This window comes from Lepidochelys kempii, chromosome 11 (assembly GCF_965140265.1).
Source record: "Lepidochelys kempii isolate rLepKem1 chromosome 11, rLepKem1.hap2, whole genome shotgun sequence".
Taxonomy (NCBI): Eukaryota; Metazoa; Chordata; order Testudines; family Cheloniidae; genus Lepidochelys; species Lepidochelys kempii.
The window spans coordinates 37,852,071-37,877,654 of record NC_133266.1 but is presented as its reverse complement, the minus strand read 5'-3'; the positions used below and the strand labels follow the sequence as shown (position 1 = coordinate 37,877,654).

The 25,584-nt window shown below is 40.5% G+C and overlaps 1 protein-coding gene across 3 annotated transcripts in view; it reads left to right on the top strand.

Annotated features, from left to right (window-relative positions):
• STK39 (serine/threonine kinase 39) overlaps positions 1-25,584 on the top strand; it is a 198,994-nt gene that overhangs the window by 30,269 nt on the left and 143,141 nt on the right. For 2 of the 3 annotated variants that reach the window (XM_073305733.1, XM_073305734.1), the window contains exons 2-5: positions 9,781-9,893; positions 19,592-19,700; positions 21,161-21,302; positions 24,336-24,391. In XM_073305733.1, coding sequence (XP_073161834.1) covers positions 9,781-9,893; positions 19,592-19,700; positions 21,161-21,302; positions 24,336-24,391 — 420 coding nt within the window. The remainder of the gene's footprint in view (positions 1-9,780; positions 9,894-19,591; positions 19,701-21,160; positions 21,303-24,335; positions 24,392-25,584) is intronic. The other variant, XM_073305735.1, reaches the window with a different exon arrangement.

The window sequence follows — 25,584 nt, the reverse complement described above, 5'->3', positions numbered from 1 at the left end:
CAACTTCCTTGCCTACCATATCCAGATCATGTCCAACTCTGCCATTTTATCCTCCCCCAACTGGTAGATGGAACCATTTTCTTCGCAAACAGCTAAAACTTCCCAGTGCTCTCATCACTATGTATTTTGACTTCTGTAAGTTCCTGGTGTGGCTTCCCAAATGTCTGTTACCCTCTTTAAGTACATTGAAAACACAGCCAGTGTGCTGGTGGTCTATGATAAGTGGGGGGCGGGTAGGGATGGAAGGTGATCAGAATGAGTCTGTCAATATAGTTCTTTGCATTACGTCCATGTTGCCAGAGATTGCCTGCTCTCTAATAGCTTCCAGTGTAGCTCTTAGGCCTACTAGCTTAAGATTCCTAATACTTTTTTTTATAGCCGTTTCCATATTTATTCACTCCTATTAAAAAAAAATCCCACAGTGTCATCTTGTTGATGTTTTATATTAAATAGTCCATCATGAAAACCATAGGGTTTAAGGCCAGAGGGGACCATTAGGTCATTTAGTCTGACCTACTGTATATTGCAGGCCGTTACATTTCACCCAGTTACCCTGTATTGAACCTAATAACTTCCTTTTGGATAAGGCATATTTTTCCAGGATGGCCAGTCTTGATTTGAAGACCTGGAGAATCCACCACTTCCACTTCTTGATAACACTGTGGGAAAATTTGTGCCTAATTTCTAATTTGAATTTGTCTGGCTTCAGCTTCCTGACACTGGTTCTTGTTAAGCCTTTCTCCCCCAGGTGAAAGAGCTCTTTAGAAACATAGCGTCTCTGACTCTTGTGACAGCTGTGACTAACAAATGTCTAATCTCCTCAGAAGCAAGGCAAGTAGTTTTTATGGTAGAGTAGTTGCATAGTATTGCAACATTCAGCGATGGAAGGAAAGAAGACTACTTTACCAGCTAGAGAATGGTCTGAGCTTCTGCATTCTCCTTTTGATTGTTTTTTTTGGACTACCCGAATAATTAGTTTTGTGATTGGCAGTTGTTTCATGTTGGATTAGGTGACTTCCTAGTCCCATGTGCTTTTGGGGGAACAGAATGTGTGCAGTTCTCTATCCTATTCTGCAGATTTTTCTAGGGGCTGGCTGCAGAGGAGTTGTGATGCAGTTGCAATGTTCTTTAACGAAAATGGTTCCTTAATGAAAGAGGAAAATATCTTAGTTCTGTAATTTCTTATCACTTAATAAATATCAGACATGGCTAATCTTTATAGTATTTCTCAACGATGGTGCCTGGAAATGATGGCTTTCTTCTGCAGCTGAGGGATAGAATCTTCCTCTTTTCTAATTTTGGTAAATGCAGGGGTTTTTATTGCTGATCCTTTTTTCTTTTCCTCCCCTCTAAGAATGGTGAATTTTTGTTTAATACCCACACTTCTCATCAGATTTTTCTGCCACTCTTCTGTCTTCTAGCATATGCTTGTTTAAAACATTAGAAACTCCTCTTGAAAGTTTTTTTTAATAGTATTTTAGCAATGGAGAGAGGGATGCATGTTCCTTATCTAGGACTGTAGTGGGATTAAGAAAATTATTCTAAGATGCTTTTCAAATTTGAACTCTTTAGGGTTCTTCTGAATTACATATATTGCAGATGTTTGTATCTACCATGTTCTTCACTGAGCAATGTAAAAGCAAAAATTAATCACCCAGGGATGTCACTTTTTTTCATGGCAATTGACATTTGGAAGTATTGCAGGTAGAAATAAGCTCCTCATATTGCTTCCATAAGGCCATTCTGAAGCTACTCTAATGCACTTGAAATGTTTGTGTTTTGATCTATTGTATGAATCTAGAAAAAGAAATCCGGAGTTTTCTGTCAAGATGCTTAAACTTTAAATAGGATTTTTAGAGATGGGGTATCTTTTTGGTCTACATTTAAAGTCAAGTTCTGGACTTTAAATGTAAATTATATCTATTGTAGAAGGAAATGGGTAACTAAAATTGAAAGCACTCATATGTATAAGACTGAACAAAGATTCTTTTACTACATTCAGCCTCTTATTTCTCTAAGCTGGAGTTACATACCAAATGGGTTCTTTGTGATGCTCAAAACACAATCATTAGCTGGATGTGTGACACAATAAGCTACTGAATAACTTAAAGTACTTTAACATTTCCATAGTTATTCCACAATCAGTTGCAGGACTAGACCGTTTCTAACAGTGATATGACCTTAGAACTTTATAGAGCATATACATTTTATGAACCTGATTTGGACTTGAGCTACCCTACATTTGCACAGGCACAGTCTCTGACCACAATCACTTGGGTTTGCTAATGATTTGCAAACAATCCTTTGGACACAGTGTATTCATATTGCACTTGCAAGTGGGGATATGTGGGTGTGAGGGGGAGAGAAAGAATAGTGTGCATGAATCAGCATTTTGAAAACAGAATCTGTAAACCAACTGACCTAAATATTTTTAGGTACCCTGTCTCAAAGTTCATCTCTGCAGATTTTGCTCTGCCTGTGAAAAACAGTAGTTCATCTGACTGTAATATAATCTGATATTGAAGGAAATTTTTCTCTATTCAGAGATACAGAATGTCACTGGTACGATCTGTGGCTGTATGTGAATTTTTTCATGATAACTGTAACCAATTAAAATCCAATGAGCAGATCAGTTCTCTCGTGCAGTGCTTTTCAGCCTTGTTTCATTTGTGGTCCCCTAAAAAAATTCAACTGGAGGTGTGTTTACAATTTGCCAGTTTTGCCAAAAATTATAGTACCTTCCTAGTGGCTAATAGGCATACACATATTATGAATGCATAACACATCGTTCCTCAGCAGACTTGCATATGCACTCCTTCCCCCCGTGCAGTCACTTCTCAGTTCTCACACACTGACCCACCACCCTGCCATTCATTTACTCCCCAGGAGTCCGGAATACACACAATACATACGCCCTTCATTTATCACACTGTCACTTCCTGTGATAAATGAAGGGCGAGGGGGGCGTAGCTCCCTTTTTATGACAAGTTTCAGAGTAACAGCCATGTTAGTCTGTATTCGCAAAAAGAAAAGGAGTACTTGTGGCACCTTAGACTAACCAATTTATTTGAGCATAAGCTTTCGTGAGCTTCAGCTCACTTCATCGGATGCATACAGTGGAAAATGCAGTGGGGAGATTTTATATACACAGAGAACATGAAACAATGGATGTTACCATACAGACTGTAACAAGAGTGATCAGGAAAGGTGAACTATTACCAGCAGGAGGGAGGGGGGGACAGTTAGCTATAAAGTCCCTCTTGGTGGCTGCTCTCTGCTTGCTTTACCTATAAAGGGTTAACAGTCCCCCAGGTAAAAGAAAGGGAGTGGGCTCCTAACCAAAAGAGCCAGTGGGAAAGCTAGAACTTCTTAAAAATGGGGGGTGGGGAGGGGAAGCTTTCCCTTTGTCTCTGGGTTGTTCTCTCTTGGCTGAAGAGACAGGGGCAGCAGGAATCCTGTGTAAAGTTTGAACCAGGTATGAAAAACTATCTTGCATACCTAGAAGGATTCATTGGGACAGGGATAGATGTGATCAAGTTTATTTCTTTAGTTTGGCTTTTGGATTTCTTCTATGCTAAGCTCAGGTATTTTTGTTTTTTCTTTTGTAATGTTAAGCTGGACCCCAGGAAGCCATTCCTGGTGTCTAATTCCTTTTCAGTTGTGCTATAACATCTAGCAATAGCCTGATTTTTTTTTCAATAGGTTTCCTTTTTTAAAAAAACCTGATTGGTTTTGTGTCTTAAAAGGTCTGTGCATATGTTTTTCACTTAGCTGGTGGCAACAGCTGGGTTTCCCTTTTGTTTTGTTTTCTTGGCTTCCCCGAGTGGGGGGGTGGAAAAGCCAGAGGGCCTCAGGGAAAACTTCCCAAGTGAGTTTTTCCAGGGTTTGCAAGAGGCAGTTTTTCACTTAGGTGGTGGCAGCGTTTACCAAGCCAAGGTCCAAGAAAAGCTGTAACCTTGGGAGTTTAATACAAGCCTTGAGTGGCAAGTATAAATTTTTTAGAATCTTTGCAAGCCCCCACCTCCTGCGCTCAAAGTGCCAGAGTGGGGAATCAGCCTTGACGCTTCCTCATTCATTCACCTAGGGTTTAATAATTCTTCCTGCCCTGACGAAATCATCAATTCTTTTTCCTCCCCTCTTTCCGTCCCCTCAAACTTTAAAGTGAATCCATCTCAGTCCACGTTAATGTACCCTCCATTCCCATTTGATAAATAAAACAGACCTTTAGAAAGAATGTTAAGCAGTTAATCCTGTCTTGTGCTGCCATCCATTACTGGGGTGTGGTATCTGAGCTTGTTACACAACTCATAAAAAGTTGAATTGAAACAAAATGACAGCCTATTCATCCCTTTAGCCAGGTGGTTCCTTTAGGGCTCCATACTGTGCATTCCACACTCCTCCAGGTTTCAGCATTTTTAAATGTTCTGCCTAGTAACTTCAAAAAGAAAAGGAGTACTTGTGGCACCTTGGAGACTAACCAATTTATTTGAGCATAAGCTTTCGTGAGCTACAGCTCGCTTCATCGGATGCATACTGTGGAAAATACAGATGTTTTTATACACACAAAATCATGGAAAAAATGGGTGTTTATCACTGCAAAAGGTTTTCTCTCCCCCCACCCCACTCCACTTTACATAAGCTATTACCAGCAGGAGAGTGGGGTGAGGGGAGAGAGAACCTTTTGCAGTGATAAACACCTGTTTTTTCCATGATTTTGTGTGTATAAAAACATCTGTATTTTCCACAGTATGCATCCGATGAAGCGAGCTGTAGCTCACGAAAGCTTATGCTCAAATAAATTGGTTAGTCTCTAAGGTGCCACAAGTACTCCTTTTCTTTTTCCGAATACAGATTAACACAGCTGTTACTCTGAAACCTAGTACCTTTCAGTTATTTAGTTTTGTGCAGTATAGAAAACCGAGTGGAAAAGCTGATTGTTGGCCACCATGCCACGTTTTATCTACCACAAAGTAACAATAGTCACCACCTTCCTGAAGAAGAGTATGTGTTAAGCTGGAATATTTGCATGGAGTTAGAATTGAAGATTCAGTGATTTCTTTGTAAGTGTCTTTATATGAAAGCCAGCTCTTGTAAAAACACTAATGTTTGTCAAGGATTTATTAAGCCTAACTTGGTAACTTCATTAAAGCTATTCTAAATCTGATGCAAACAGATCTAGCTTTTAAAACTCCTATTTGGGTTCTGTGTAAAATCAGCCTTACAAAGTCCTAACTTGCTGTTTGCAGGGAGTAGGGCACTCGATCAGCAAAGCCATCAACTTCTCCTGAATGTATGTTTTCGTTTAATTTTAGCCTTTGTTAGCAAAGAAGTCCTTGAAATGTAAACTGAGTGCAATCGATGCCTGTGTCAGGTGGATGACAGCAGCTGTTGCCATAATAGGGTCAGGCCTTGCTAAGCAAGCAGAGGAGCAGCTGCCGTGGCCCACACTGAATCCTTTGGGCTCGGAGGAGAAGTGACAATTAGCAAATCCTCCAGGCTCTCCCTCCACAGAGCCAGACCTGTTTCTAATCCTCCCTCATGGCAAGCAGATGCCAAGCCCAGAGCTCTGCTTTACTGAAATTCCCACATCAGCAGGCCATAGCCTCTTTCTAAGGAAGGGGAAGAGAAGATACCTGGTTCCTTACTCTACTGCACCTCCAGGGAGGGGCTAAGGATCCCAGTATAGCCCTCTTGTGGTGCTGGCATGTGCAAAGTGCACAAAGGTCATGCAAGGTCCCGAAAGAGAAATAAGCGTTTCATTAAAGATAACTCTGGAGTGATCCAGTAGCTCTACCAGCAGGTGTGGCAAGACTTTCAACATTGATCCTCCAGAGTCCCAGCAAAACACTTGAACACACAGACATCTTTGAACACCCAACTAGTACTGAACTCACGTAAAAGTAGCATGAATGCTCAAGTACCTACAAGGACAAGCAGATCCCTAGGCCTCCAAAGGATTAAGGACATGATTATGGCAAGTGGAGAACAGGTGCTGATCTGACCTCTGGAACTTGCAAAAGATGCTGCTGAAAGGCAATGGTTTGGTGGGATAGGGCAGAGAATGGTCTTGTTTCACTGTAAATTATGCAAGCGACCTTTGGCAATTTGAAAACTCTCCATTCTACGCCTACTAAAGCAGTCATGAGGGAACTTTCCCAACCGTTTCCACCCCCCCACCCCAACAATGGAAGACAATCGCTCAGGGCTTGTCTACATGGGGACATTCAGGAAAGTAAATTTAACTAAAAGGTATAATTGGGATTTAAAGTAGTCTAGTTAAACTGCATTAAACCCCTTTGTGGACACTCTTTCAGAATTAGGGCAGGTTTAAGCTTAAACTGCTGCATTGGAACAGCTGCGATGTAGCACTTAAGTGAAGACACTCCTATGCTGATGGGAGAGCTTCTCCCATTGGTCTAGTTAATGCACCTTCGCAAGATGGGAAAAACCCTCCTGCTGACCTAGCGCTGTCTACAGAGAGGGCTAGGTCAGTATAACTATGTTGCTCAGGGGTGTGAATTTTTCACACCCCAGAGTGATGTAGTTATACAGATGTAAGTGTGTAGTATAGACCTGGCCTTTTAGTGTCCAGATGGGGTTTAATGCAGTTTAACTAAACCACTTCAAATTACCGTCTTTTGGGGCTTGTCCACACAGTGCAGTGCGCTCTACAGAGGTGTGAATTGTAGTGCACTGTAACATGTTGCAATCTAAGTGCCCTGTGTAGATCCTGCTGACGTGATCTAAAAGGTACCCAGTGTTCATTGTTGTAGTCCCATATGAAATGGGACAGTGTAAGTTGCTAGGTGCTGAACTGTCTTGATGAGCTGGCCATATAGCATCAAAATACCGTGGGGTGCTGTGCCTCTCCCTCTAAGCATGAAAATGGAAAGGAAACTAAAAATAGGTAGCAGATTTGGTGGTGGATTTGTTCTATTCTAAACACCGAAGGCCACCTGAGCAGTTGTCACTATATATCATGGATGGCTTTTGTCTCTGGCATGCTGCTGAAGGAGACCACAAGTGGTCAGTGGCTAATAATTTTGGTTCATGCTGGAAACAGTAATATAAGAAGTTCTTAAACTGGACTTCGAAGGAAGTTCCTTAAGGAACTTGCATCAAATACTAGTTCAGTAGACACAGGGCAAGAGAAGTCCTTTTAATCATGCATAATCCAGAGGATTGGATTGGAGTTGTGTGGTGGGGGTGCCTCTAAGCAATAACTGTATACTTTTGGGATCCAATCCTGCAAAGATTTAAACGAAGCACATGCTTTATTCACATGACTAGTTCAGGTGAAATCAATGATATAATTCCTATAGCAAAGCACGTGACCTGCATAAATCTTTACAGGATTAAGACTTGGGTCTGTAATTGGGAACCACAAACCTGGATATCATGCTCCCTAACTTTTTCTCAGCAAGTTTAAAGAGAAACTACTAAATCAAATTCAAGTTTAAATTAGAGTAAATGGTGGAGTCTCTGTAACTTGAGGTCTTCAGTAATTCAGCCAGAAGTTATGGGTCTATTTCTGGAATATGTGGGTGAGGTTTTGTGGCATGTGATGTGCAGGAGATCAGACTAGATGATCACTGTGGTCCCTTCTGGCCTTGAAGTCTCTGAGAAAAGGGAGGGGAGAGTGAGTAGCAACTAAAGAAAAAGGTCTAGTAGTAGAGGTGGAATGGGTAGATGTGCACTCTTGAGTTGTCAGCATCCAATAGAACCGGTCATATCCTGGTATCCGGTCATATCCCAGTGTAGTCAGTGGGAGTTGTGCTGCTGACTTTAGCGGGGCCAGGATTTTACCCTTGGACTCTTCACCCAGCTGGAAAGTGCAGATTTGGTCGAGTTTCCCTTACTACAAATTAACTAAACTCCTGGCATAGGAAAAGATACATAAAGGGCAAGCTTTTTCTTTAGTTCCTCTATCCTGGTTTAATTCTGCAGCAACTCTTCCAGTACGTAGCTGAAATATAATGACACACATTGTGTACTGATGTTCATTGAAAAAAATTAACAAAAACATTTCAGAAACTTGGCTTTTGTGGGGTTGGCCTTTTGTTTCCTGGATGCCATTGCAGGAACAGCTTAAAGACGTGGTTTTTTCCAAGTTGACGGAGCAGATTGAAACAATATTTGTCAAAGGCCACATCCTGCAAAAGCACTTCTGGCTTGTCCTATTGCAGTTGGTTTTTTTTGAGATCCGCTTTATTTTGTAACCAAGTAGATGTACTGAGCTAAAACCTTTTGTTTTGAAGCACAATGTGAACAAAATGTGTACCAATAAACAGTACATTTAAATAACTAAACAAACATCATAACATACACAGTAACTTCTAGTCATGTGGTATTGTCAGTTCTGTTTTCAGATAGGAGGAGGAAGTTCCCTATTGTTCTTAAGCCAGCTGGTAACTGACACCACATTTGTAGAACATAGTAACAAAAGGCTTTTGTTCAGAATTTGTATTCCTCTAGAACAAACCAATTTCAAAGCCTAAGTAGAACATAATGTATGAGCAGGCCAATTTGAATAGAACAAGCTGATGAGTTCAATGAGTTGGTACAAATCCATAATTTTAAATTAAAATAAATAGGACTACAGATAGTAATTAAAAGGATTACAGTTTGCTGCGTGAATGGACAAAATGCTCCTATCACATCTCTTTGCTCCACCTGTATAAGGGCTCACTCTGATCACAGTAGGATGCTGAAAAATGTGTAAGCATTTCACTGTCCTTCTCTCTGAATGGGAGTTGAAAGGAATACGTTAATTTAGAAACAACAGTACTGAGGTGTCCACTCGAGGGCAAACAAGCCCAGAGAGTTCTTGGTAAAGGAAGCTGTCAATCCTTCTGACAAAACAAAACACTTACTAAAAACAAAATAGTGTTACTCCATGCAAAATACCATTGGACAGTTCTAATACAGCATTGCTACGTCTGAGAAGTAGACATGGTATAGCCATGCTCAACACAGTTGAGACTTAAGTTCAGTTTTTCTGCAGCCTACATATGCCTAATTAGGATCCTCACAGGGAAGCAGTATTTTGTCCTTATATGCTGCTCCCCAAGGTCAGACCTCGCTATTGGGTGCTCATCCACCTCACTGTCAACAAGCAAGAACACAAAAACTGCAGAATTCTTGGCGCACACATCTTTACTGGAGCTTCCCTTAGTTCATTACATTGCATGGACAAAATCCTAAGAAGTTTGGACAGTCCTGAAACAATTGAGCGAAGTAATATTTTGTGTGTGTGAAGAAAAAAAAAATGCTGGTGTTCTTTGTAGTAATATGCTAACTTTGTGTGTAACGGAAAGTTTAAATTCCCATTGATTTGAAACTGATGTGTTCTGGGATGAGGCCCCCACCTTCTTAAATTTTATGTTACTTAGGTAACTCCATAGTTAGGTTGCAGTCATCCCATTTTATAAATGTGGAAGATGAGAACTGTTTCTAGAAATTAGAAGTATGGGACAAACACCAAAATGAAAAGATTAAAAATATTGAGTCTTAAAACTTTTTCTTTCGGCAAGAGTGTGTATGTGTGTGTGTGTTTTCAGCCCTTTCTCACTGAGAGCCTGTTCGTTTTTTGGAATGTCCAAGTAGACGCACAAGTAGATGCCTAACTTTTGTTTCAAAAGTTAGGTATTTTCTTCAAACTTCCTAGCTACTGACTAGCACTTGATCGTTATGCATGACACTTCTTTAAAATCTGACTGAACTTTTACGTAAGCATGTACTTTATACGTAAGCATGTATTCCAATTCTGTTCTTTTTCAGGTAGTGGTGCTACAGCAGTAGTCCAGGCAGCGCTATGCAACCCCAGGCAAGAACGTGTAGCAATAAAGCGAATCAACTTAGAAAAATGCCAGACCAGTATGGATGAATTGCTTGTAAGTAAATTCCAAGAGAAAAATGTTGGTGGACAGCTCTTCTTTTGGCTGACCTGAGATTTTTATGCAGAAAACAGGTTAAAGAGGACCTGGGAGACATGTGCCACTGCATTAATAAGTGAACTGTATCCAGATTGTCCAGTAACCATATTACCACATAACATCTCAAATGTGCAAAAACAAGACTGCAGACGTTGAATATGTCAGGACTGTATGTGTTGAGGTCTTTGGAAGAGCTACTTTAAGCCTTAGCCATTTCTTACAAGTGACCTGTCTTCAGGAGTTTGAAATTTGACCATAAAAATGTTTGAACTTCATATGTTAAGACTACTTACAAAAAGAAAGTCATGTCTAAATCAAAACTTAACATACATAAAGGGAAAACTTTACATTTGGGGGGGAGGGAGGGGTGGACCTGCTATTTGGGTTAAAAATGTCAATGAAGAATGGCAGCATTTGACATGGTTTTTAAACAAACAAACAACCCGTTAAAGTTGCAAGATTTGGAAAAATAATGTCTATATTTGGTCTTAAAATGGATTACAGCACACTTAAGAACGTATCTTTTCACAGATCAGGATTTTCATATCACAGACCTAATATGGGTTTGTGACATTAGCTTTAATCCAATAGACCATACCAACCGCTTCAGAAATTCTTGTTTGGATCACTGATCAAAGGGATACAGACTTTTTTTTTTTTTTTAAAGTGGGTTTTTATACAATAGCCACTTTAGAATAGTAAGAGTTTATAAGGTCAGTACACCAGTGATGGCAGTCTATCAGATTAGTGAGTCACTAAGAACTCTTTTTAGCAGACTTTTTTTTTTTTTTCATAACTCTTCTATTCAGGTGCTTATAAGACCAATCACCATGCTATCTAGGCAGCATGACAAGAATCCAAGGATGCAAAATGATTCCAAAAGGGGGAATGCTACTTTCTGCTTCTCAAGTTGCTCTTACCGGGAGGGTATGGATTTTTTTCTAATGAAGAAACTTGTAATACTACTTCAAATGCTGTTCCCTATATGCATTCCACTGTGAGGTATGCAGGTGCTCGGAGCCAAAGAATTTTGAAAGCATGGTTCATTGGCCCACATGTGCACCCCTGCTCATCCCACATCCCTGACCGACAAAATAAAGGGTGGTGCAGATCTACTGCCCCTTTACATAGGTGTGCGCAACACATTTTATTAGGGTGTGCACCCAGGGGAATTTTTTTTAAAGGCAAACATTTATTGAATACTCAATCACAAAGGACATTTTTATTCATCAAACAAACTAAAGAAACTAAAACTTAACTAAACTTAATGTTTTTTTTAAAATTAACAACTAAACTTTACTTAAAAAATACAAACTTAAAAAATGAGACACAAAATACCAAATTTTTGCTATAGTGATAACCAGGCATATACAAAGATACAGTCAATTTTCATGATCTTTATCTTTAACCAGATAATGAGCTAATCCAAATTGACCAAAATAGATTAAGGTTTCTTCATCTTCCTCTCCTAGAGAATGAGACGTCGCTCACCAGGTGTTCTGGACTTAAATTCCTCAATCACATCATTGTAATTAACTGACTAAGTCCATTCTTGTTCAATGTACAAAATCATGAGTGAGTCGAGGTGCTGTTGGGACATTGTACTTCTTAGTTTGTTTTTTACATGTGCTAGTTTCAAAAAGTTTCTTTCATGTGAACAGCTTGTAACAGGTAAGACTGCAAAGCATTGAATAGATTTGTAAAAGGCCTGGAACATGGAAGACTGATCGAATTCCTTTAGCCAATCAAGCCACTCTCTGGTGGTGGTCGTAGTGCTACCTTTAGGAACAGATCCGTCATAACTCCTGAAGCAATCTGACTTCAGCTTCCAACTCATCCAAGGACACTTTAAAATTGTTGGCAATGATTCTCATATCGTCCCTGCCAATGTCTAAGCTCAGCAGTTTTCCCATTGCAGTCACAATTTTACAAGTCTCCTGTTCAAATCACTGGTCAATGCCGGTAATCGTTGCGTCTACGAGTGGGTAAAATGAGGTTATTCTCTCCTGCTCCTCTTTTGTATCAAAGTGATGCTGGGACTCAAATGCATCATCAATACGAGTGGACTTTCTTTCCTCTTAACTGGGGGAATTGATATATATCATTCTCTACACACCTTTTCACACAGACATTGAAAATAGATTGAAAATATTCTGGGCCACTTCTCATCGCAGCCAAAGAGTTACGCAAGCTTTTCACCCTGGTCATTGCAGTAAGTAAGATGAGATCTGGAGCTTGAAGAGCCTTACTCACTTTTACCGCCATCTGGAGAATAGGGTGTATCATGTCAAGGGCAAAGATGAACTTGAATGAATTTAGTTCATGGATAACGCCCCTGGCTTTTATTTTAGCGTCAGCAAGGCGAGTTGTTTCGATAATCTCTTGTAAAGCTTGTAAAATGATGGAGTAGTTTTTGTTTTACAGCAGCCACTGCTTTTGCTTTGCATGCCCATTTTGTGTTTGATAGTGACTTCAAAGTCTTCAACTGGGATTCTACTTCTTGTGAAGTGCATTACTGCATGTCGCACAGGACTCCCCTCCAAGAAGGCATAAAGAGTCTGAATAACACCAAAAAAAATCAGACAGGTCTGTTTTTTGTTCACTTGAAGTGCATGCATCTACTAGGACGAGGTTCAAACAATGCGCATAGCAGTGTACATAGAGTATTTCACTGTTTCTTTCTTTACATTTCATTTGAACTCCCGCAGTACATCCAGACATAGTAGATGCACCATCAAAACAGACAGACATCACTGATGACCAGTCAATTTTAAGAATGCCAAGGACGTCATTTAACTAATCAAAAATAGACTGAGCATCAACTGTTAATAGTCTCTGAACAGATACAATGTTCAACTGGACTATGTTTTTCATTGTCAAAATACTGCACCACAATGGACATCTGTTCATGGTGTTCACAGTCAGTAGTGTTGTCTGCAGTTATTGAGACTATTTTTCCATTTGGTGAAGACACAGTCTTTTGTTGCACAACGTTATGCAAGGCCACAATTAAATCATTTTGGATGCAATTACTCAGAGAGGTAGCATTTCGAGGAGATTGTTGCACATACTTTGCCATTACGGGATCATATTTTTGGAGCATATTGACAGGTTCATTTCTAAATCTTTTCTCAAAACTGTCAGCTTTTACATTGTGACCCCTGAATGGTCTCCCACCTTTTACCAAACACAGAACAATCGATCAGTCGCTCCGTTACGTTTCGGTTATGGCACTGTTGTTCTTGTTTAGACAGATAAGTCTGCTTGCCCTCATCCAACAATACATTAATAGGTTTCCCTTCATTAAAACTTGACCATGAGGAACAGCTCAACACATGAGATTTTGACAATTGGTGGTTTTTAAAACATTCGTTAGCCCTATGCCAGTTTCTTAATCCCTTATCAATAAATGCTGGATCAATGTGACCTTTGTTTGCTGCATCATTAGAGGAGAAGAAACGGCAGTAAAAGCAAAGTGCTGCGTCCTTTGATGGGCTATATTCTAAGCACCTATACATTTCATATCAATCGGACTGAAAACTTCTTTGTTCATTCCCTATTTTACTTCTAGGAAACATGCTCAATGTAGGCTGATAAGGACCTCTAGATAATACAGACTGGCGTTCTTATCTATTTTTTGGAATATCACAGACCGGGTCATTAGATGGAATGTTTGATGGCTTTGAATAGGAACTACACTGACCTGAACTAAGAGAGAGTCTGTTTCTCTTGGTCATTACTCAATTTATTGCACGCACTGGAACTTGTGGTGGCATTATCTTCACATAAGCTCTTAACCGAGGAGTCCGAGGTATTTGCACTACTATCGGCACATTCATTATAATTCAGTTTGTCTGCTCCTTTTCTTATCTTAACAATGAATCGATTCATATCTTAAAATTAAAAGGGGGTATCCTATGATTAAATTAAAACGTAAAGCCACGGGCTTGTTATGCTATTTCAGTAGAGTACATGCAACCGAGATTACAAACACTGTAGACACTGCGCTAGGCACGCCTGACACGGCCGCTTATGTAGGTCCAAAGAATTTTCTAGAATAATAGTCGGAGGGGGAGGGGAGGACCAATGGTAATGCGGTGCCACAGTAGTGGGGACGCATGCTGCAAGTGAACGTGGGCTTTCTATACATTTCTACAACATCTATATTACTCAATTCGGCGCTTATTGCATAATACACTTTTAGTTTTAAAGTATTGATTGTTGTATCATGCGATTAAATTAAAACGCAAAGCCACTTTTTTTTTTTTAAAGACATTAGGGTGTGTCTGGGCAAACCCGGCATACCCCGTACACATGCCCGTGCCTCTCTAGTTCCTTCTCACTGCTTCATGGTCTGGGTCAGAACCTCCAGTATCTGAAGCTTCAGCTTTTTTCTTTGTCTGTGAAAATATATTTAGATATCTATAAATAGCATTTATATTCTAGAGTTTCTGGGTTTTTTTTGTTTAAAGTCTGTTTTATAGTTACCCTCCCCAACTTGAGGAGCACTCCTGCTCCCCCCCCCCCCATACCGTGTTCGGGTACTGGACTATGCCCAGGACTCCGAGCTTCAGAATTTTTGCTGCTTGTCCACTCTCCTTCTCAGTCAATGTGCCAAGTCACACCAAGAGGCCCAGGCATCAACTCTGACTAATGCTACGACTCCTGTCCTTTCTGGGGGTCAGCTTAAATGCCAAAAATCCATGCTCACCCCACACAAGCAATATCTATGGTGCTACTCAAGAGGTACCTCTGATTAATATTTGTAAGGCAGCTATGTGGAGCTCAGTCCTTGTGTTTACTAGACACTGTGTCTTGGTACAGGACTCCTCTGCTGATACAACTTTGGAACAACACTTCTTTGTTTGGCTCTGCTATCTATGACCTCGCACCCTCCTTCTGTTTGAGTTCTACTTGTCAGTCACCCACAGTGCAGTACACATAGGTACTAACATTTGAAAATCACTTACCTTTTATAGTAACTGGCAGTTCTTCAAGATGTGTGGTCTACTACATGCCCTCCTTCCCCTCTGCTTCGGAATGGATTATTCTCAGATTCATGGTGAAGAAGGAACTGGAGAGACGGTTGGTCCGCCCTGCCTTTTATGCCTTGGTCAGAGGCATAAGGTGATCAAGAGACACTGCTTTCAAAGTTTTCTGGCTCCAGGTTCATGGAGTGCTTGCCTACCCACAGTGGAATACAGATAGAGACCACATATCTTGAAGAACCTCCAGTTACTATAAGCTAAATTAAATTTATCTTCCAAGAGAAATGGTCTCCTTGATGTGGAAATGCCAAGATAAAGGTGTCTTGAGTTTTGCCCTTGATACGTTGGGCTCTGCCATCTTCTTCTGATAGTATATCCTGTAGTCCTGGGCTCTCCACTGCAAATGTTCTTCATTTGGTTCTTGATGGCCTTCCCCTTGGGATTATATAGTGCAAACTACATCCTGGGGGCCACATCCGGCCCTTCAGATGTTTTAATCTGGCCTTTGAGCTCTTGCCAGGGAGCAGGGTCCAAGACTTGCCCTGCTCTGGCTCTCCAGCCGGGGAGCAGGGACGGAGGCTTGCCCTGCTCTGTGCGTGCTGTGGCTCTGCGCGGCTTCTAGAAGTAGCAGCATGTCTCCCCTCCGGCTCCTACACATAGGAACTGTGGCCAATGGGAGCTGCAGGGGTGGAGCCTGTGGGCAGGGCAGCGCCTTCAAGTAGGAGCCGAAGGTGAGACATGCTGCTGTTTCTGGGAGCTGCTTGAGGTAAACGCCCCCCCAGAGCCTGCACCCCTGACCCCCTCCTGTGCCCCAACCACCTACCCCAGCCCTGATCCTCCTCCTGCCCTCCAATCTCCTTGGTCCCAGCCTGGAGCACCCTTCTGCACCCCCAATCCCTCATCCCCAGCCCCACCCCAGAGCCCACGCCCCCAGTTGGAGCCGCACTCCCCTCCGCACCCGAGCCCCCTCCCTGAACTCCTCATTTCTGGCTCCACCCCAGAGCCCATGCCCCCAGCCAGAGCCCTTGCCCCCTCCCAACACCCAATTTCATGAGCATTCATGGCCTGCAATATAATTTCCATATCCAGATGTGGCCCTTGGGCCAAAAACTTTGCCCACCCCGATATAGTGTGATGGCTTAACCAACTGTGGCTGTTTGTTTTCAAGAGGATTGTGGTAGAGGAGTTGTCTTCTGAGACAGCTTAGTTCCAATTTATTTGGGCTCCGTAGATAATCAGAGCTTTGAACTGGACCTGGGTGGGGAAAAGTCTCCACTGGAATGTGGTGTGATATGTTAGCACTTGTCTGCTACTTCCCCCCCCTACCCCCACTCCCAAAACTGCTATTTTAAAAAGTGCGAAGAGACTTTTGTTTCATATTACTTTAAAATATCTTACTTAAACTGGCTCTAGAGGCAGCTCACAGGGAAAGGGTTAATCCCAATCTTGTCAAAAGGGATTAGTGCCTTCTTTTAAGGGCTACCTTTTTGTAAAACATTTTCTGTCAGAGCTTGAGGAATCCACATGTCTGTCTGTCAGTGCTAAGATGTCTTGCCTGTCTGCCAAAACAGAGGCAGTTATCTTGACCTTTTGATGCCATATTGCCTTCTTCCTTCCCCACACTTATATTAAAATGATGGTAATTTTTTATGTGCAAACATCTTATTTCTTCTTCTGCTACTATTCTACTTGAGGCAGAAATTCCCTCCCACACACAGTTCCTTTGGCTACAAGTGACTGTTGTCCTCCCATGTTGACTCAAACAGATTATAAACATGCACTTGGAAGAGAGCCAAATACATTAAAAGGCAAAGGACCCTGATAATTGTTAGCTCTGTTCTAGCATTGTGATGTCACTGTTTCAAAACCAGAGGTGTGTTTTCTCCCCCCCCATTGCATCTGTATAACACTTAGAGTATATTTTCCAAGCATTCTATGAGAGCTCTCCTTTTTGAGAATACTGATTGTGTTAAACACTGTACTCTCCTAACAATGCAATTCTTCATAATGTTATACAATAACTGTGATAAATACTTTCCATAGGATGGTAGTGGCTTTCATAATGGGTGAGCACAGAACTGCATTTAATAAGTAACTTATTAGGTAGCTCAGTAATTAAATACTTCTGTTTACAGTGTGTTCTTTCCTTTCTAATATTACATTGTACTTGAATTTCTTTTGTGCTAAATGTCCACTTCACTTTGCAAAGTGAGCTGAGTTTGCCATCTTAAACTGCTGCATTTTAGAAAAAGACAGCCCAACTTCAGTAACTTGATGTGCAAATAAAGATCTTATGTCACTGCTGGTGTCTGCAGAATTGTCTACTACCCTGTGAATCCAGCTGTTTGCTACCAAATGTCAGTGCAAGGGGGTCCTTGTCGTCTTCAACTTAGGCAATATTTACACTGTAAGGACTATAGAAGCACAGCTACGGCACCATAGCTGTGCCGCCATAATCCTGGAGCATAAACCCATTTTACAGGGATGAAGGGGTTTTTTCCATCACTGTAGGAACTCCAGCTCCCTTACAGCATGAAGTAGCAGTATACAACCGTGAACAAAAAATTATTGTTCAACTGAGAGTACAGGTTAAATTTGAGTCATAGTGTGACTTGCGCTATTACAACTGGATGTGGACAGCTTTAAGACCCTGACTTTACAAAGAAGTACAATGAGATTATTAATAAATCATGTATGTTTAGGACCTTGGCTTAACATCACAGCAGTCTTTTAGACGAGATTTAAATCACTTTTATTATTCTGACATATAATTCAATGTGGTGAGAATAAACTTGGCCATTTTTTTTCTTCTTTTTGGGTATGTGTACACTGCAATATAAGCCCAAGGCTAGTGGGACTTGAGTCAGCCTGTCCATGTTAGGGAACCCTGGACTTAACATAGGATTTAAATACAATGTTGACAGTCAAGACTTTTCTAACCCATGCTTGAATTTAGGGCTCTGGCATCCACACCAGGGTGCATAGACCCAAGTCAAAGTACCATTTCCTAGATATGATATCGCTAGTATGCACCCCCAGATGTGGCCACTCTAGCCCTAGGACCATGGTACAGTGTGGGGGAAAAAAACTTTACTGCCTGCCCTTCATATTACAGAAAGTTTGAGCAGCCTACCAAACTCTTTGCAAACCGAGGAGGCTCTCTGATAGAGTGCTTGCAGATCTGTGATTAGAAGAGAAAAAGTTAATGCTGACCTAAGCTCCTGCCATTCACCGTGGGGTGGGTGAGTGGTGGCTTCCATCTTCAGTAGAGTGGATTGTAGATTTTTTTTTTGGGATAGAGGACTAAGGAAGTTGTCCCATGGAATTGTGGGATACATCTGGATGACTCATGGAACACAAGTTAAACGGGGCTGTGTCTACACTGCAAAGCAATAGGGCTCAGACTCTGGATCCCGGCTAGGCTTGAGCTCGGATGCTCTAGCCCTGCAGGGTCCAAGCCCTGAGTTAATGCAATAGAGGTGTGGACACAAGGGAGGGGTTAAGTTTGAGCCTGGGCTCAAATAGGAGCTTACTTTGCAGTGTAGACATACTATTAGAAGCTTTCAGGTTGACTAAAAAGAAGTGTGGAAGCCAGACATAAACTAGAAACTTACATTTTCTTGCTTTTTAAAGAACAGAAATAGCTCCATTGTGTAATTGTCTGGGAGGCCCTGTAAGAAATACTCTTAAAATGTTAAGTTTAAAAATAAGAAAATAACCTTGGAAAAGGAGGTCTTGGAGTTTAAGATTCTAGTTACCTTTGTGAATGTGTACAACAGTCTTCCTTGCAACCTATTTCAGTGTGTATTACTTGGGTAGTTCTGCTGTGCTGGCCACGTTACCTGGTCTTTGCTGATGGTGTACGTGTCTACTAAGTCATTTCCTTTTACTTTTTTTTCTTTAGCTGTGAGCCTGCTTCCTCCGCTCAGTTGGCTATGTGGTCTCTACCTTGAACCCCACACTTCACTCCCCTTTCACCACTCTTCCTCTCTGTCCAATGCATTTCCCAATCCTAGAGTTTCCTTACATCAGTTTTTTGAGAAAAGCCAGGGAGGGTGCAGACTCATTATTCTACAATGGATTTGTTCTCTCCTTTTAATTCCAACTTACATGCCAAACCTGCTCTTCTCTGTGATCTACTCCCATGCCTTCTACACTTGTAGATTGTCTGTCATCGCTCTCTGTGGGATCATGACTCTGACAATTCCCTCCCTCTGGAAGAAAAGAGTGGGATCATGGTATCAATCTCCTGGCCAGCTTCCCCTTAATATTCCCCATCTTCAAAACCGGTTCTGTTGCCCAAGGTTTATGTAAACCGTGAGAGAGAGTGTGTGTGTGTGTGTGTAAACTATTCTTGAAAACAACAAGGAGTCTGGTGGCACCTTAAAGGCTAACAGATTTATTTGAGCATAAGCTTTCATGGGTAAAACACCACTTCAGATGCACGGAGTGAAAATTACAGTTTTAGGCATTATATAATGGCACACAAAGGGAAGGGAGTTACCTCACAAGTGGAGAACCAGTGTTGACCGGGCCAATTCGATCACGGTGGATGTAGTATTCTATTCTCGTATTTCACTTGGGAAGTTATTAATAACATAAAATGATGGTTATAGCAAAATAGAACTGCTTTCTTTCCAGACTGTCCTGTTTTTGCTTTCCTTACAGAAAGAAATTCAAGCCATGAGTCAATGCAGTCATCCCAATATAGTGACCTATTACACATCCTTTGTGGTTAAGGATGAACTCTGGCTGGTTATGAAGTTACTAAGTGGAGGTAAGTAACTGATTTTTTGCTTGAGCTTCTTTAACTTCAGGATGATGTATGATGTCATTTTTATATACACATTCTTTGTATTAATTCATCCAGTCCAAATTCCTCCTTTTTTGGGGAAGAGGAAGTAGAGGAACACACTGGTTCAATGGCATAACAGGGATGCTGCTTTTTTATTCAGGCTGTGTGAGTAAACACTCACTTTTTCCATATCTAATCAGTTCTAAAATCATTTTTCTTCTTGAGCATTAAATTCATTTACTCATTTAAAATAAGAGTAAACAGACTAGTGCAGGTCCTATTTCCCTCATCCTGTCCCTCACCAAGAGAAGGACCAATTCCATTTCATGCATATTAGGCCTGTAGCAGAAGTTGCCTGTTTCCTCCGCTGTGTCACTTTTTTTTTTGACTGTACGTTTTTAAAAGATTCCCACGTCTTGCATGATTATTGTGGACACTATGAGATCTTAATCATAGTCCTCTCTGGGAGGGGAAAAGAGAGAAAACGCCAAGTATTTGCAGTTGGGAAACCAAATTTTTCCTTGCTGGCAAATAACTTACTCTATCATCTTGAGTTACTAAATGTTCTCTAAGATCTGTTCTGATGGCAGTAGATGACTAGTCTACGTCTATGATCAGAAAACAAATGTGGAAAATCTGCCTAAAATAACAGTTTGTTACTTGGGCTTCACTGAAATGGAGAAAATACTAAGCAATAATACGAAATACCATCTTTGTTGGCCAACAGTTAATGACTAGCTAGAGCAGCTGAGGACACAAAATGAAGCCAAATGATCATTAATACCCTAGCTAGTTACTGTCAGGAAATGCCTAACTGAAAAGACAATGTTGCTATTGAAAACTGTGACACTAATTAAAAACAAAAGCTTTGTTCTGAAAAGTGATACGTCACAGTGCACATTGCCAAGGGCGCAGTGCTCTCCTTAGAATACTTCTCATTACTATGCACAATTTTCGTCTCCAGTCCTGCAACTGGATCTCTATAGGCCTGGGATTTGGCCTGCATGGATCTGAGTGAAGAATTGGGACCTTGGATTGTAAACTCCTGAGGGCAGGAAACATGTTCTAGTCTGTTTTGGGAAGTGGTTGTGTAAACTTGCAATGATATTGAAATGTATAACAGTAGGGTAATTAAACAAGTAAGCAGAAAGTTGAATGCCAGCTTTTTTTTTAATAGAATGATTTTTTGGAGCAATCTGTGCACTTTATTCACACAGCTGGTAGTTGAGGGTCTCTGTGCAAGCCTACAAAGATTTTTAAATTGAAGCAGAATAGCTTAATAGGAGTAAAGAAGTGTAAATATTCAAATGTAGGAACTAATAGAGACCAGATTTTCTGATATCTCAATAATCACTGTAGTAAGACTGCTCAAACAGGTTGTTTATGACTTGTTTTCCCTCCCCTTCACCCTGCCCCCATGGAAATCCGGCTTTTCAATTTAGGTTCAATGCTGGATATAATAAAGTATATCGTCAACAGAGGGGAACACAAGAATGGTGTCCTTGAAGAAGCTATAATAGCAACAATTCTTAAAGAAGTTTTGGAAGGCTTAGATTATCTACACAGGAATGGGCAAATTCACAGGTAGGAGCATGTATACAGTGAATCGTAGTCTTAATATGCATCAATAGTCTTCACTATGGCTGACACTGGTCAGTCCTGATAGGTTGGTTAGGTGAATTAATTGATGCTTTTCTCCAAGTATTAAAGGACTAGTACCGTTTAGGCAGCTGGTGTTTCTTGACTGGTTTATCATTGTTATCTTGTACTGTGTGTCTGTATCCAACTGTTCTGTCTCTTCTACATAAATTGCAAGCTCTTTGGGCCTTTGACCCTCTTTTTGTTATATTTGCATGGTGCATAGCGCAACAGAGGCCTGATTTGGGCCCCCTAGTGAATACTTGTCTTCATAGCTATGAATCAATGCTTAAGTTTTTTGGTATGTGTTTTCCTCTGACTTAGTATAAGCCTACTTTTTGAAGGACCCATGAACACCTTTAGATTTTTTTTTAAAATATTTTGTATCTTAGTAAATGTCCACTTTTCATCTACTTTCCCCACTGACTCCTAAGGTATAGATCACATGTAATTTTATATTTCTTCCATTCACTCAGGCTACTCTATATGACTGCTATAGTGATATACCAGTTACTTCCATGACTTGGAGTTTTGGTGTCAGAAGCACTATATGTTGACCTCATGAGTATTGTTGGTTAAGACAAGGTTGGCTTTAAGGATGAGACTTCCAACAGTTTCTTTGCTTCATCCAGTAGTGTCTTTATTTTTTTAATTGTTTTGATTTCAAAAGGTGATAGATAAATACTGTAAACAAATGTCCTAAAACAGTACAGCAGAGGCCCAATGCAATATTAGTTTGTTGCACTTATGTAGCATGTTTAATCTTCAAACTGCTTTTTACAAATAAGCCCCCTCTTGTCAAATTAAGACATATTTTCCTCACCTGGAACCTGTGTTTCTTGAATTCCAATCTAGACCTTCAAAGGATGTGCCACAAACCTTAATTTGTCGCCCACGTTAAATAGAGGAAGAGTCATTACAGTCTAATGGTCGCTCTGGATTACGGAGATATTTTTCTCAGCTCTTTTTTTGTAATGGGGCATAAGAAGCTTGAGAAGAGCAATAATTCTCTTAAATTATACAGCAGCAGCATGGAAGCATTGTTTACAGTAGAATCTTTTTCTTCTTGCCCAAATGGGTTGGGACACTAAATTAAACAACTGGAGTTGCTACTTCCAAAATGGCTCGTGTTTTTGTTTTTCCCTTCACCACCACTTGCTTCCCTATTAAAATATATCAATGAGTGAAGTTAGTCAATGACATCAAATGCTAATTCTTTTCAGTAGATCCTAGGAAGATGGACTACTCAAATTCTTATTTTTAACTCTATGCTTATTGAAAGGAGCAGTTTAAATGGGTATAAATCTGTAATTTTAAAAATGCCCAATCCTACGAAGACTTATGCTTAAAGGTAAAAACAAAGCATGTGCATATGAATAGTGCCACTAGATGTGTGAATAAACTCACTGAATTCAACATTAAGCATGAGTAGATGTCTTTGAAGGATTGAGTTGTGGAGTTTGATCTCGTCTGACCTCCTGTATATCACAGGCCACCAACACCAGTAATACTAACCCCATAACCAAAATGAGACCAAAGTATTACAGCTCACCTAAGTACGTGTATAAACCACCTATGCATTACGTTAGTCAGGTGTAAATTTACAGTAAATTATTTAATCTCTTCCCATAAATTTGGTTAGAGCATTTTAAAGATGATTAAAGAGAGCCATTTTATTTCTTAAAATTATTGCTGCAGTTAGGGGCAATTATTCCTCACTGTAGAATTTTGAAAAGTTTCATTGGATTGTTAGGATGGAGATATCTCGGGTCAACCTCTGCACTGCTGTTAATGTGCAGTTCCTTTGAGGTCACTGGAGTTGTGTCCATTTACATCAAAGCTGAATTTGGGCCCTTAGTTTCCATTCAAAATGGATTTGGCTTTTGTTCCTACTGGTAAGACACAATTTCCTAGCTGCAAGGGAACAGCTTACCCAGGGGAGGTGGTGGATTTGCTGTCACTTGGAGTATTTAAGACCTAGATTTCTTTCTAAAAATATCATTTAATCCAGTTTCTGGGGGAAACTCTACGGACTGTGCAGGAGGGTTGGCCTGGATTGCCTCCTTAATCTCTTCTGGCTTTGGAATCTGTGAACCCCCCATCTCCTTCCTTCGTGGGCCCTGGGGAGAATAGGATTGCCTACCTTGCCTCAAGCTCGTAATTATTGCAGTTCTGCATTAGGATAATGACTCATGTTCCAGCCAGTTGCCTGCATGAGTCAGGAAGGAGTTTTTTTCCTGATGCACAACTAGCTAGATGTGTTCTGGGTTTTTTTTTTTTCTGCCGTCCTCTGAAGCATCCAAGATTGGCTTCAGCTGGAGATGGGGTGGACTGGTGCTCTGAGGTGGTGCAGAGCAGTCTTCTCTTAGATGAATGGCTGGTGTCTTTCTCTCATGGTCAGGGTTAAACCAATCTCCAGAGTTGGGATTGGGAAGGAATTTTCCCTCAAGACAAATTGGCAGGAACTTTTGCGGTTTTTTGCCTTCTGCTGCAGCATGGGGCATGGACTTGCCTGCTAGCATCATCTGGGTCTCTCACCTAATCAGTTCTCTGCCGTTGCTCTCCTGTTCTCTGAGTGTGGCAGAGAGAAGACTGAAACGCTTTGGTCTAAAGTCATTGGGCTCAATATGGAGGTATTTGAGTGAAATTTGATATCTCATACACTGGGCATAGACCTAAATGGGTCCTTCTGGCGTTAGACTCTGAAAGAATGCAAGCTCAGTTTTGCACGTCTTATTTCCTTTTACGTAAGCTAATAAAATTTTGTTCCTTCCATTTCCTCCCCACCCCCTTTATTTTAAATGTCCATGGAGCGTCTTTGCTAGCTAATTTCAGATCAGATAATCAACATGTTTTGAGTGGTTGAACCTTTTTACTAATTTTTACATTTGTCTTATGAAGCTTTCTGTACAATAGCTATAATGACACATTATGAAACTTAATCAGAAAGTTAACTCTCTTCTGATTTGTGCATTATAGGGATTTGAAAGCTGGCAATATCCTTTTGGGTGAAGATGGCTCAGTACAAATAGCAGGTAATGATGATGATTGAGGCCTAAGAGTCAGTCAAGGACAAATGGAAATGAAGCTAATCTGGGTTAAGTGATACCTTTTGAGCCCCCCCCCCCGCCCTCAGAAATGCTGTAGTATCTCTTGGGCTACCAACTTCATAATATGAGGGTGTCAGCTGAAAAATGTGGTGCAATAGCCCAGTTTAGACTACGCGATCTCCAAAGCAACAATAAAGCATCTGAGCAGCATATATCCTGACTGCCTTACAATCCATACCAACAGGGTCAAAAAACTTATTTCCCAGCATCTTGTAACGATCCGCATCCGTGAGAGAACTTGTTACCCAGACTTACCAATTCACTTTGTCCTCTGCATTATGTCATGAACTGTATTTCTGTAACTTATTCCAATACATCATGGTGACTTTAAAATCTACACTAAAATATAATGGAGATGTCTTTACAGTGACCTGGGCCTCAAGACTCTTCTTGAAAATGTGTGGAGGGATGTTTAGGAGAAAATGCCTCCCTTTCCACTCTTAGAATTTCATTGTTTCATGATGGACACTCCAATAATTTCTAAGGCCTCTTAAAGATCATGTTATAAAACATGTACTTTCCTTCTTGTTGTTAGTCTGCCTATAATATCAACCAAATAAGTTGTTAATTCTCATGATTGCTAGCCACTAGGCTGCATAAGTTTAAAAGAAGCTAGGAACATGCCCTGGGTTGTCCACATGACTTTTTGCATGTTTTTTTTGTTTTTTGTTTTTAAATAACGTCTACAAGGGCATGGAAATAACGCTGAACAGAGCAGAAGCTATTAGTAGATTAGCTATCAAGAGCAAGTCACGAATTAGAAAAATGTTAGTTTTCAGCTTGTGAGCAGAAATCTCCTTTGAATTAAACAGGGATTTGGAGCAATCAAATTTTTGAATTGCTCTACTCCGGCACCAATAATAACTACTCCAGCTCCATTCTGCGCTCCAACTCTAATTTTTAACTAAATAAAAAAGTACATACTGTAATTTTGAAAAAACATTTTTATTCAGACTTAAAACAACTTAAATGTCATCAACAATGATACAAACTAGAATCATTCATAATACATTCTGTAAAAAAATTATTGCAGATATCAAGTTGTCTTTCATAGCCTTTCATGCCACAAATCATTTAAAATTAACTTTAAAGCTGAAAACAGTAGCTCTACAGTAGCT